The sequence below is a fragment of the Argopecten irradians genome, chromosome 7 (genome assembly GCF_041381155.1).
Source record: "Argopecten irradians isolate NY chromosome 7, Ai_NY, whole genome shotgun sequence".
NCBI lineage: Eukaryota > Metazoa > Mollusca > Bivalvia > Pectinida > Pectinidae > Argopecten > Argopecten irradians.
In genome coordinates this window covers 2,124,624-2,138,893 of record NC_091140.1, presented here as the reverse complement: position 1 = coordinate 2,138,893, position 14,270 = coordinate 2,124,624, and the positions used below count along the sequence as shown (strand labels likewise).

General features: G+C 32.5%; 1 protein-coding gene across 6 annotated transcripts in view; it reads left to right on the top strand.

The window, feature by feature from the left end:
• Positions 1-14,270, top strand: part of LOC138327010 (C2 domain-containing protein 3-like) — a 55,129-nt gene that overhangs the window by 8,097 nt on the left and 32,762 nt on the right. For all 6 annotated transcript variants that reach the window (XM_069272977.1, XM_069272979.1, XM_069272978.1 and 3 more), the window contains 4 exons: positions 215-337; positions 6,917-7,057; positions 7,304-7,601; positions 7,954-8,146. In XM_069272977.1, the coding sequence (XP_069129078.1) occupies positions 215-337; positions 6,917-7,057; positions 7,304-7,601; positions 7,954-8,146 (755 nt within the window). The remainder of the gene's footprint in view (positions 1-214; positions 338-6,916; positions 7,058-7,303; positions 7,602-7,953; positions 8,147-14,270) is intronic.

The window sequence follows — 14,270 nt, the reverse complement described above, 5'->3', positions numbered from 1 at the left end:
CGCAATATGAAATCTCCATGAAAACGCCCTTAGGTATAAAAACACAAAAATAATTGGCCACAGAAGTTGGTTTACATAATGTGCAATACTCGAGATTTTTTCTCGAAAGACATTGTTCTTTTATAGTCAATGGAAATACTATCTGATCAGTTCATAAGGAGTTTTTATTTCATACGTGATAATATTTAACTTGTGCTATTATTTATAAATCCAGATACTAAAGATGATGGGAGGCAGTCCTAGATCTAGTGTATCACAGGACCTGGATCTGATGAGTGACCCGGGGGATCCAGTCCACAGTGAATCTATCTTACAGGAACTCTTCTACAAAAACCTGGTAAGTCACCCCACACTCTCACAGTGAATCTATCTTACAGGAACTCTTCTACAAAAACCTGGTAAGTCACCCCACACTCTCAGTGAATCTATCTTACAGGAACTCTTCTACAAAACCCTGGTAAGTCACCCCACACTCTCACAGTGAATCTATCTTACAGGAGCTCTTCTACAAAACCCTGGTAAGTCACCCCACACTCTCACAGTGAATCTATCTTACAGGAGCTCTTCTACAAAACCCTGGTAAGTCACCCCACACTCTCAGTGAATCTATCTTACAGGAACTCTTCTACAAAACCCTGGTAAGTCACCCCACACTCTCACAGTGAATCTATCTTACAGGAGCTCTTCTACAAAACCCTGGTAAGTCACCCCACACTCTCACAGTGAATCTATCTTACAGGAGCTCTTCTACAAAACCCTGGTAAGTCACCCCACACTCTCACAGTGAATCTATCTTACAGGAGCTCTTCTACAAAAACCTGGTAAGTCACCCCACACTCTCACAGTGAATCTATCTTACAGGAACTCTTCTACAAAAACCTGGTAAGTCACCCCACACTCTCACAGTGAAGTCTATCTTACAGGAGCTCTTCTACAAAACCCTGGTAAGTCACCCCACACTCTCACAGTGAATCTATCTTACAGGAGCTCTTCTACAAAAACCTGGTAAGTCACCCCACACTCTCACAGTGAATCTATCTTACAGGAGCTCTTCTACAAAAACCTGGTAAGTCACCCCACACTCTCACAGTGAATCTATCTTACAGGAGCTCTTCTACAAAACCCTGGTAAGTCACCCCACACTCTCACAGTGAATCTATCTTACAGGAACTCTTCTACAAAACCCTGGTAAGTCACCCCACACTCTCACAGTGAATCTATCTTACAGGAACTCTTCTACAAAAACCTGGTAAGTCACCCCACACTCTCACAGTGAATCTATCTTACAGGAGCTCTTCTACAAAAACCTGGTAAGTCACCCCACACTCTCACAGTGAATCTATCTTACAGGAGCTCTTCTACAAAAACCTGGTAAGTCACCCCACACTCTCACAGTGAATCTATCTTACAGGAGCTCTTCTACAAAACCCTGGTAAGTCACCCCACACTCTCACAGTGAATCTATCTTACAGGAGCTCTTCTACAAAACCCTGGTAAGTCACCCCACACTCTCACAGTGAATCTATCTTACAGGAGCTCTTCTACAAAACCCTGGTAAGTCACCCCACACTCTCACAGTGAATCTATCTTACAGGAGCTCTTCTACAAAACCCTGGTAAGTCACCCCACACTCTCACAGTGAATCTATCTTACAGGAGCTCTTCTACAAAACCCTGGTAAGTCACCCCACACTCTCACAGTGAATCTATCTTACAGGAGCTCTTCTACAAAAACCTGGTAAGTCACATTACTGTACAGCAAGCTTGGGGCTTTTTCTCCACCTTTTTTTGCTGACATGTTTTATTTTAACCAAATTTTCGGGAAATACAATATGGGGGTTTTGAGATCCCAAAACGACATGGGTAAAGTGCGATTTACTGTTGATTAGTCCCACCTTCCGGTAATTGTGATGTCATATTTGTACAAGATTTTTGCGATGTCATAATCAGCAGAAGGCAGTACTACGGTAATAAGCAGTAAATTGTACTTTACCCACATCATTACTCCTATAAGTTCCCTTTCCAATTTAATTTCTTCTTAAAATGCGCCAAAGTTCCTTATCAATTATTTTTAATAATTAGATAAAAAACAGTCTTTAAGTCCAAGCCATCTGAATTAATGAAAAGGAGATAAGACATGATATATAATGATATAATTTTGTTGACTGTTTCTCTTAGTACAATAATATATATGTTACAGGAGACATGATATATAATGATGTAATTTTGTTGACTGTTTCTCTTAGTACAATAATGTATATGTTACAGGAGACATGATATATAATGATATAATTTTGTTGACTGTTTCTCTTAGTACAATAATGTATATGTTACAGGAGACATGATATATAATGATATAATTTTGTTGACTGTTTCTCTTAGTACAATAATGTATATGTTACAGGAGACATGATATATAATGATATAATTTTGTTGACTGTTTCTCTTAGTACAATAATGTATATGTTACAGGAGACATGATATATAATGTTATAATTTTGTAGACTGTTTCTCTTAGTACAATAATGTATATGTTACAGGAGACATGATATATAATGATATAATTTTGTTGACTGTTTCTCTTAGTACAATAATGTATATGTTACATGAGGGGAAACCCCCATTTGAATGTACAGGAGACATGATAATTATAATGATATAATTTTGTTGACTGTTTCTCTTAGTACAATAATGTATATGTTACAGGAGACATGATATATAATGATATAATTTTGTAGACTGTTTCTCTTAGTACAATAATGTATATGTTACAGGAGACATGATATATAATGATATAATTTTGTTGACTGTTTCTCTTAGTACAATAATGTATATGTTACAGGAGACATGATATATAATGATATAATTTTGTTGACTGTTTCTCTTAGTACAATAATGTATATGTTACAGGAGACATGATATATAATGATATAATTTTGTTGACTGTTTCTCTTAGTACAATAATGTATATGTTACAGGAGACATGATATATAATGATATAATTTTGTTGACTGTTTCTCTTAGTACAATAATGTATATGTTACAGGAGACATGATATATAATGATATAATTTTGTTGACTGTTTCTCTTAGTACAATAATGTATATGTTACAGGAGACATGATATATAATGATATAATTTTGTAGACTGTTTCTCTTAGTACAATAATGTATATGTTACAGGAGACATGATATATAATGATATAATTTTGTTGACTGTTTCTCTTAGTACAATAATGTATATGTTACAGGAGACATGATATATAATGATATAATTTTTGTTATAATGACAATTTGTTTCTCCTTAGTAAACAATAAATGTATATGTTACAGGAGACATAGATGTATATGTTACAGAGACATTTTAGTAATGTTACTGTTTCTGCTTAGTACAATAATGTATATGTTAACAGGAGGACCATGATATATAATGTTACTAATTTTGTAGACAATGTTTTCTAAATGTATATGTTACAGTAGACATGAGTATAATGTTATAATTTTGTAGACTTTTCTCTTAGTACCGAATAAATGTATATGTTAACACCGAGACATGATTATATAATGATATAATTTTGTAGACTGTTTCTCTTAGTACAATAATTGTATATTGTTACAGGAGACATGATATATAATGATATAATTTTTGTAGACTGTTTCTCTTTAGTACAATAATGTATATGTTAACAGGAGACATGATATATAATGATATAATTTTGTAGACTGTTTCTCTTAGTATAATAATGTATATGTTACAGGAGACATGATATATAATGATATAATTTTGTAGACTGTTTCTCTTAGTACAATAATGTATATGTTACAGGAGACATTATAATATAATGATATAATTTTGTAGACTGTTTGCTCTCTTAGTATAATAATGTAATTGTTACAGGAGACATGATATATAATGATATAATTTTGTAGACTGTTTCTCTTAGTATAATAATGTATATGTTACAGGAGACATGATATATAATGATATATAATTTGTTGGACTGTTTCTCTTAGTACAATAATGTATATGTACAGGAGACATGATATATAATGATATAATTTTGTGTAGACTGTTTTCTCTTAGTACAATAATGTATATGTTACACAGAGACATGATATATAATGATATAATTTTGTAGACTGTTTCTCTCTTAGTACAATAATTATATGTGTTACAGGAGACATGATATATAATGATATAATTTTGTTGACTGTTTCTCTTAGTACAATAATGTATATGTTACAGGAGACATGATATATAATGATATAATTTTGTTGACTGTTTCTCTTAGTACAATAATGTATATGTTACAGGAGACATGATATATAATGATATAATTTTGTTGACTGTTTCTCTTAGTAGTACAATAATGGTATATGTTACAGGAGACATGATATATAATGATATAATTTTGTTGACTGTTTCTCTTAGTACAATAATGTATATAGTTACAGGAGACATTGATATATAATGATATAATTTTGTAGACTTGACAATGTTTCTCTTAGTAACAATAATGTATATGTTACAGGAGACATGATATATAATGATATAATTTTGTAGACTGTTTCTCTTAGTACAATAATGTATATGTTACAGGAGACATGATATATAATGATATAATTTTGTTGACTGTTTCTCTTAGTACAATAATGTATATGTTACAGGATACATGATATATAATGTTATAATTTTGTAGACTGTTTCTCTTAGTACAATAATGTATATGGTTTACAGGAGACATGATATATAATGATATAATTTTGTTGACTGTTTCTCTTTAGTACAATAATGTATATGTTAAGGCTGGAGACATGATATATAATGATATAATTTTGTAGGACTGTTTCTCTTAGTACAATAATGTATATGTTACAGGAGACATGATAATATAATGTTATAATATTTGTAGACTGTTTCTCTTAGTAACAATAATGTTATATGTTACAGGAGACATGTTATAATGATATAATTTTGTTGACCTGTTTCAGTACAATAATGTATATGTTACAGAAGACATGATATATAATGATATAATTTTGTAGACTGTTTTCTCTTAGTACAATAATGTAAATATGTTACTGGAGACATGATATATAATGATATAATTTTGTAGACTGTTTTCTTGAGTACAATAATACTATGTTACAGGAGAAATGATGTATAATGTTATTTTTGTTCTGGTTCTACATTATAGTTACAATAATGTATATTGTTACAGGAGACATGATATATAATGATATAATTTTGTTGACTGTTTTCCTCTTAGTACAATAATGTATATGTTACAGGAGACATGATTATATAATGATATAATTTTGTTGACTGTTTCTCTTAGTACAATAATGTATATGTTACAGGAGACATGTTAATAATATATAATGTTTGTATGTTTCTCTTAGTATAATTAATTGTTATGTTTCCTCTTAGTAGATAGAATCATAATGTATAATGTTACAGGAGACTGTTATATAATTATTTGCAGACTGTTTTCTTAGTGAAAAAATTTTGATACAGTAGACTGATATATAATGTAATAATTTTGTAGAATGTTTCTCTTTAGTAACAATAATGTATATGTGTGAACCCGGATACATGATATATAATGATATAATTTTTGTTGACTGTTTCTCTTAGTACAATAATGTAATATGTCTTAACAGGAGGACACTGATATATAATGATATATAATAATGTATATGTTACAGGAGACATGATTATAATGTTATCGTCTTACTAGTCTGTTTCTCTTAGTATTATATAATGTACGTGTTCCCGTGAGAACAATGATATATAAGTAGATGTAATATTCGTTTGCCTGATTTCTCTTATTACACTAATATGGTATCATGTGATGGACATGAGCACATGATAATCATGTTTTAGTAAAGAGTTTTTTGTTGACTAGTGTTCAGCTTAGTTCACAGGGATAGAAGTTATTATGGTTACCGTATCCGTAACTAGATAATGAATAGATGAGATTTGTAGACCTGTTATCTCATCGTACAATTAAATGTATACTTGATACAGGAGACATGATACATAATGAGTAACCTTTTGTAGACTGTTTCTCTTCGAGACAGCAAATATAATATGTTACAGGAGACATGATATATAATGATTATACGTTTGTAGAGCTGTTTATCTTCGTATCCAATATTGTATATGATCGCCGGGAGATCATACATAGAATAAATGTGATATAATTATATTGTATGACCTGTAATGCCTCTATATGCCATTAATAGTATTTCGTTCCAAGCAGCACAATGATCACATTAATGCATTTACAATTTGTTATGACTAGAATTCTCTTCGTAACAAATAAATGGTAAATGATTACCAGGAGCACATCGAAATATAGCTGATCTAATTTTTGTGTGACTGTTGATCACCAATACGACTACTGTCTATGTTACAGGAGACATGATACTATAAATGAGTATAATATTTAGAGAGCATGATAATGTTATAATATTTGAGACATGTTTCTCTTAGTACAATACAATGATATATATGATATAATTTATGTTGACTGATTTCACTTAGTACTGTTTCAAGTAAATGTATATTGTTACAGGAGACATGATATATAATGATATAATTTTGTAGACTGTTTCTCTTAGTACAATAATGTAATGTTACAGGTGAGACATGATATAATTAATGTTATAATTTTGTATGACTGTTTCTCTTAGTACAATAATGTATATGTTACAGGAGACATGATATATAATGATATAATTTTGTTGTAGACTGTTTTCTCTTAGTACAATAAGTGTAAATATTGTTACAGGGAGACATGATATATAATGATATAATTTTGTTAACTCGTTTCTCTTAGTACAATAATCAGGAGACATGATGTATAATGAAATAATTATCCACTCCATTTTTCCTTGTATGTTTTGTTACAGGAGACTGATGCGAGTGGTATCAGTGACCTCAGCGGAGATGAGAATCCTGTCCCGTTTAAACACCACGGAGATGAGAATCCTGTCCCGTTTAAACACCAGAATGGTGATCTGCATATGTCTATGGAGGATCCAGCTAATGCTGTAAGTACTAGTAATATGGCAGGAGGCAATGTTGTCAGACATTTCATAACATAATTGATTGACAATTTATTCTGATTTCATCTTTACAAAAGTTATTTTAGGGTTCTGAACACTCTGCAGAATGGATATAGATATGCCTATGTCACTATATTAACTTAATGCTTTTATGAAGTGACTAGATTTTGAACATTATTTTCATCCCTTCTAATTCATTTGTAATCAGCCTGATCATATATGCTATTCCAGAGACCACCGTCCAGAAGATCATCTGTAACAAGTTTAGATTTCCCTGAACCTCCACCTCTGGAGGAAGTGAAAAAGAAGAAAAAGAAGAAACTGGATGAATCATTATCATCAAAAGTGCCAAAGCGAAGATCTCGTGTAAAGACGAAGACAAAAGGAGCAAAGAAGCGGAGGCGTTCGCGCAGTAGTGCTCGTAGTAGTGCTAGTGAGGCTAGTGACAGTGAAGTACTGACAGCACGGTCGGAAGTGTCACAAGTATCGTTTGATATGCCCGCCTCAGACCTGGACGAACCAGAGGAAGGTAAGGCTTTAGTTTTCCTTAGTCTTCATTTTGATGTGAGAAGATTGTCTCAGAAATTCTTTGGTATTAAAATACTTAGGTGAATTGCTACAAGCTAGTAGATATTTGATTACATATTTTCTTAGCTTCTAGGTTATCACAAATTAAATGCGTTAAATACTAAATGCAATCATGAATATTCCTTTTGTACATATTTTTATTAAAGACATACTGATGTTTAATAGTACTGATCTACTACAGATTTATGTCTCCTTATGATCTACCACAGATTTATGACTCGTTATGAGTATTAGTATCTTCAGTAATGACTGAACAGCTGATAAGATATATTTGTATTGTTCGTTCCTCACAGAAAAGCCTGAGAGGCGACAGCGAAGTGATGGTCTCAGTGTGGAGAGGTTAACACTGCTAGGAAGGGTCCATGTGGCACGGGTCACAATAGACACTTTACATCTCGCAGGCTCACACGACCTGAATACCTCCATGAGAAAGGGTAAAAATGGAGGAAAACCTCCAAAGCCGTCGCCTAAAGCCAAGAAATCAGTGTAAGTAGATAAGTATACTGGTAAACACTATATGATCACTATATGATCAAACTCTGTAACAAATTTCTAATCAAATACCAAAATATCTCTTTGTAAAGACTCCAGTTTACCCCACCACCAAAACCTTCAGACATATCGTTTGATTCCGAGTCTCAGTACTGAGGGGAAAGCCTTTATCAAAATGTAACATTGATATAGATACATGATATAAGTATTGATTGACCTAAGCCTTACCTTTCTGTATTACAGAACCTACTTCATTGAGTACCAGTTTCCTATAGATGCATGATATATATATTGATTGACCTAAGCCTTACCTTTCTGTATTACAGAACCTACTTCATTGAGTACCAGTTTCCTATAGATGCATGATATATATATTGATTGACCTAAGCCTTACCTTTCTGTATTACAGAACCTACTTCATTGAGTACCAGTTTCCTATAGATGCATGATATATATATTGATTGACCTAAGCCTTACCTTTCTGTATTACAGAACCTACTTCATTGAGTACCAGTTTCCTATAGATGCATGATATATATATTGATTGACCTAAGCCTTACCTTTCTGTATTACAGAACCTACTTCATTGAGTCACCAGTTTCCTATAGATGCATGATATATAAAATTATTGATTGACCTAAGCCTTACCTATTCCTTCTGTATTACAGAACCTACATCATTGAGTACCAGTTTCCTATATAGATGCATGATATAAGTATTGATTGACCTAAGCCTTACCTTTCTGTATTACAGAACCTACATCATTGAGTACCAGTTTTCTATAGATGCATGATATAAGAATATTGATTGACCTAAGCCTTACCTTTCTGTATTACAGAAGAACCTACATCATTGAACCAGTTTCCCTATAGATGCATGATTATAAATAATGATTATAAGACCCTAAGCATTACCTTTTCTGTATTACAGAACCTACTTCATTGAGTACCAGTTTCCTAAAGATACATGATATAAATATTGATTGACCTAAGCCTTACCTTTCTGTATTACAGAACCTACATCATGAGTACCATTTTCCTATAGATGCATGATATAAATATTTGATTGACCTAAGCCTTACCTTTCTGTATTACAGAAACCTACATCATTGAGTTACCAGTTTCCTATAGATGGCATGATATATAAATATTGATTGACCTAAGCCCTTACCTTTCTGTATTACAGAACCTACATCATTGAGTACCAGTTTCCTATAGATGCATGATATAAATATTGATTTGACCTAAGCCTTACCTTTCTGTATTACAGAACCTACATCATTGAGTACCAGTTTCCTATAGATGCATGATATAAATATTGATTGACCTAAGCCTTACCTTACCTTTCTGTATTACAGAACCTACATCATTATTAGTACCATTTTCCTATAGATACCATGATATATAATGATTGATTGACCTAAGCCTTACCTTTCTGTATTACAGAACCTACATCATTGAGTACCAGTTTCCTATAGATGCATGATATATATATGATTGACCTAAGCCTTACTTTCTTTCTGTATTACAAATATAATATTGATTGACATAATACGGTGTTACCTTTTGTATTACATCATTGAGTACCAGTTTCCTATAGATACATGATATAAATATTGATTGACCTAAGCCTTACCTTTCTGTATTACAGAACCTACATCATTGAGTACCAGTTTCCTATAGATGCATGATATAATATATTGATTGACCTAAGCCTTACCTTTTCTGTATTACAGAACCTACATCATTGAGTACCAGTTTCCTATAGACATGATATATATATTGATTGATAAGCCTTACCTTTCTGTATTACAGAACCTGTATTTACTAACCATGATATATAATATATGAGTACCTTTCCTATTAGACCTGCATGATATATATATGATACATGATTATATATATTGATTGACCTAAGCCTTACCTTTCTGTATTACAGAACCTACATCATTGAGTACCAGTTTCCTATAGATGCATGATATAAATATTGATTGACCTAAGCCTTACCTTTCTGTATTACAGAACCTACATCATTGAGTACCAGTTTCCTATAGATACATGATATATAATATTTTGAACCTGACCTAAGCCTTACCTTTCTGTATTACAGAACCTACATCATTGAGTACCAGTTTCCTATAGATACATGATATAAATATTGATTGACCTAAGCCTTACCTTTCTGTATTACAGAACCTACATCATTGAGTACCAGTTTCCTATAGATGCATGATATATATTGATTGACCTAAGCCTTACCTTTCTGTATTACAGAACCTACATCATTGAGTACCAGTTTCCTATAGATCATTATATAAATATTGATTGACCTATTCTGTATTACAGAACCTACATCATTGAGTACCATTTCCTATAGATGCATGTATTCCTTGATTGACCTAAGCCATGTATACAGAACCATACATCATTGAGTACCAGATATATAAAGATTGATAGACCTAACCTTAATGTATTACAGTTTACTCTATATGTTACTTATTTTCTGATGTATAAGAGTGACTAAGCCTTACCTTTATTCTACATATTGAGTACATATAATAGAGAAACCTTCCTTACCTTTCTGATTTTACATCTTGAGTACCATATAGATAATGATACAAATATTGATTGACCTAAGTTTTACCTTTCTGTATTACAGAACCTACATCATTGAAGTATCAGTTTCCTATAGATCTTATATAAATATTGAGTACCAGTTTCCTATAGATGCTTCATGATATATAATGATGCATGATTGAATACTGATTGACAGGAGTACATACCTTTCGTATTACAGAACCTATCATTGAGTACCAGTTTCCTATAGATACAGATTATAAAAATATTGATTGACCATCCTTACCTTTCTGTATTACAGAAATTAGTACCAGTTTCCTATAGATGCATGATATAAATATTGATTGACCTAAGCCTTACCTTTCTGTATTACAGAACCTACATCATGAGTACCAGTTTCCTATATGCAGATATTGTATTGTGACCTAATCCTTTTACAGAGTATATAATTGAGTACCAGGTTTCCTATAGATGCATGACTGTATTGATTGACCTAAGCCTTACCTTTCTGTATTACAGAACCTACATCATTGAGTACCAGTTTCCTATAGATGCATGATTACAAGATTGACCTCTCTGTTACCTTTCTGCATATAAACCTTTCATATGAGTACCATCTATAGATACATGATATATATTGATTGACCTAAGCCTTACCTTTCTGTATTACAGAACCTACATCATTGAGTACCAGTTTCCTATGATGCATGATATATCATTGACCTAAGCCTTACCTTTCTGTATTACAGAACCTACATCAAGTACATCATTGAGTACCAGTTTCCTATAGATGCATGATATGCATGATATATTTTGATTGACCTAAGCCTTACCTTTCTGTATTACAGAACAATTTACATTGAGTACCAGTTTTTACTATAGATATTGTGTATATGTATTACAGAACCTATTGACCTAAGCCTTAATCCACCTTTCTGTATTACAGAACCTACATCATTGAGTACCAGTTTCCTATAGATACATGATATAAATATTGATTTGATGCATGATTTTAAGATTGACCCTTACCTTTCTGTATTACAGAACCTACATCATTGAGTACCAGTTTCCTATAGATACATGATATAACCATATTGATTGACCTAAGCCTTACCTTTCTGTATTACAGAACCTACATCATTGAGTACCTATATACATGATATTTCCTGATAATACCTTGTCTGTATTACAGAACCTAAATTGAGTACCAGTTTCCTATAGATACATGATATGATATTGATTGACCTAAGCCTTACCTTTCTGTATTACAGAACCTACATCATTGAGTACCAGTTTCCTATAGATACATGATATAAGTTTGATTGACCTAACCCTTACCTTTCTGTATTACATAACCTACATCATTGAGTACCAGTTTCCTATGATACATGATATAATATTGATTGACCTAAGCCTTACCTTTCTGTATTACAGAACCTACATCATTGAGTACCAGTTTCCTATAGATACATGATATAAATATTGATTGACCTAAGCCTTACCTTTCTGTATTACAGAACCTACATCATTGAGTACCAGTTTCCTAGATACATGATATAAATATTGATTGACCTAATCCTTACCTTTCTGTATTACAGAACCTACATCATTGAGTACCAGTTTCCATAGATGCATGATATTGATTGACCTAAGCCTTTTTTCCTGTATTACAGAACCTACATCATTGAGTACCAGTTTCCATGATGATGATCCAGTATTGATTGACCTAAGCCTTACCTTTCTGTAGAACCTACATGAATTGTACCAGTTTCCTATAGATACATTCTATTGATTGACCTAAGCCCTTACCTTTCTGTATTACAGAACCTACATCATTGAGTACCAGTTTCCTATAGATACATGATTATACATTGACCTAAGCCTTACCTTTCTGTATTACAGAACCTACATCATTGAGTACCAGTTTCCTATAGATGCATGATATAATATTGATTTGACCTAAGCCTTACCTTTCTGTATTACAGAACCTACATCATTGAGTACCAGTTTCCTATAGATGCATGATATAAATATTGATTGACCTAAGCCTTACCTTTCTGTATTACAGAACCTACATCATTGAGTACCAGTTTCCTATAGATACATGATATAAGATTATATTGATTGACCTAAGCCTTACCTTATTACAGAACCTACATCATTGAGTACCAGTTTTCCTATACATCATTGATTGTATCCTTACCAGTTTACAGAAACTATCATCATTAGTACTGTTTCCTATTGATACGATGATAAGTAAGTAGTGATTGACCTAATAGCCTTAGCCTATCTGTATTAACATAAGCCTAACAACAGTGAGTAACTCAGTTTGTTTTTTTTTCCTATAGATACCTTATATAAAGTATAGAATTGACCTGATGCCCTTAACCTTTCTGTGTTATTACGAGAGACCTACACAATATCATTGTAGTACCAGTATTTCCCTATAGATGTCATGAAAATAAATCTTATGAATGATCCTAAAGCCTTAACATTTCTGTAATACAAACCACCCCATCATTGAGTACCAGTTTCCAATAGATGCATTGATAAACATATTGGAATTACCTGAAGCCTTTCCCTATTCTGTATTAACAGAACCTACAATCATTGAGAGTACCAGTTATTCCTATAGAAACATGATCTAAGTATAGATAGAACCTAAGCACTTACCTTTCTGTATTGAACCTACATCATTTGAGTACACAGTTTCCTATAGATACATGATATAAGATTGATATAGACCTAAGGGCCTTAACCTTTTCTGTAATTAACAGAACCTACATCATTGAGTACCAGTTTACCTATAGATGCATGATTATAAATATTGATAGACCTAAGCCTTACCTTCCTGTATTTTACAGAAAACCTTACATCATGTGAGTACCAGTTTCCTATAGATGCATGATATAAATAATATTGATTGACCAAAGCCTTACCTTTTCTGTATTACAGAACCTACATCATTGAGTACCAGTTTCCTATAGATGCATGATAATAAATAATTGATATGACCTAAGCCTTACCTTTCTGTAATTACAGAACCTTACATCATTGAATTACCAGTTTCCTATAGATGCATGATATAAATATTTGATTGACCTAAGCCTTACCTTTCTGTATTACAGAACCTACATCATTGAGTACCCAGTTTCCTATAGATGCATGATATAAATATTGATTGACCTAAGCCTTACCTTTCTGTATTACAGAACCTACATCAATTGAGTACCAGTTTCCTATAGATGCATGATATAAATATTGATTGACCATAAGCCTTACCTTTCTGTATTTACAGAACCTACATCATTGAGTTACCAGTTTCCTATAGATGCATGATATAAATATTGATTGACCTAAGCCTTACCTTTCTGTATTACAGAACCTACATCATTGAGTACCAGTTTCCTATAGATGCATTGAATAAATATTGATTGACCTAAGCCTTACCTTTCATTACAGAACCTACATCATTGAGTACCAGTTTTCCTATAGATACATGATATAATATTGATTGACCTAAGCCTTACCTTTCTGTATTA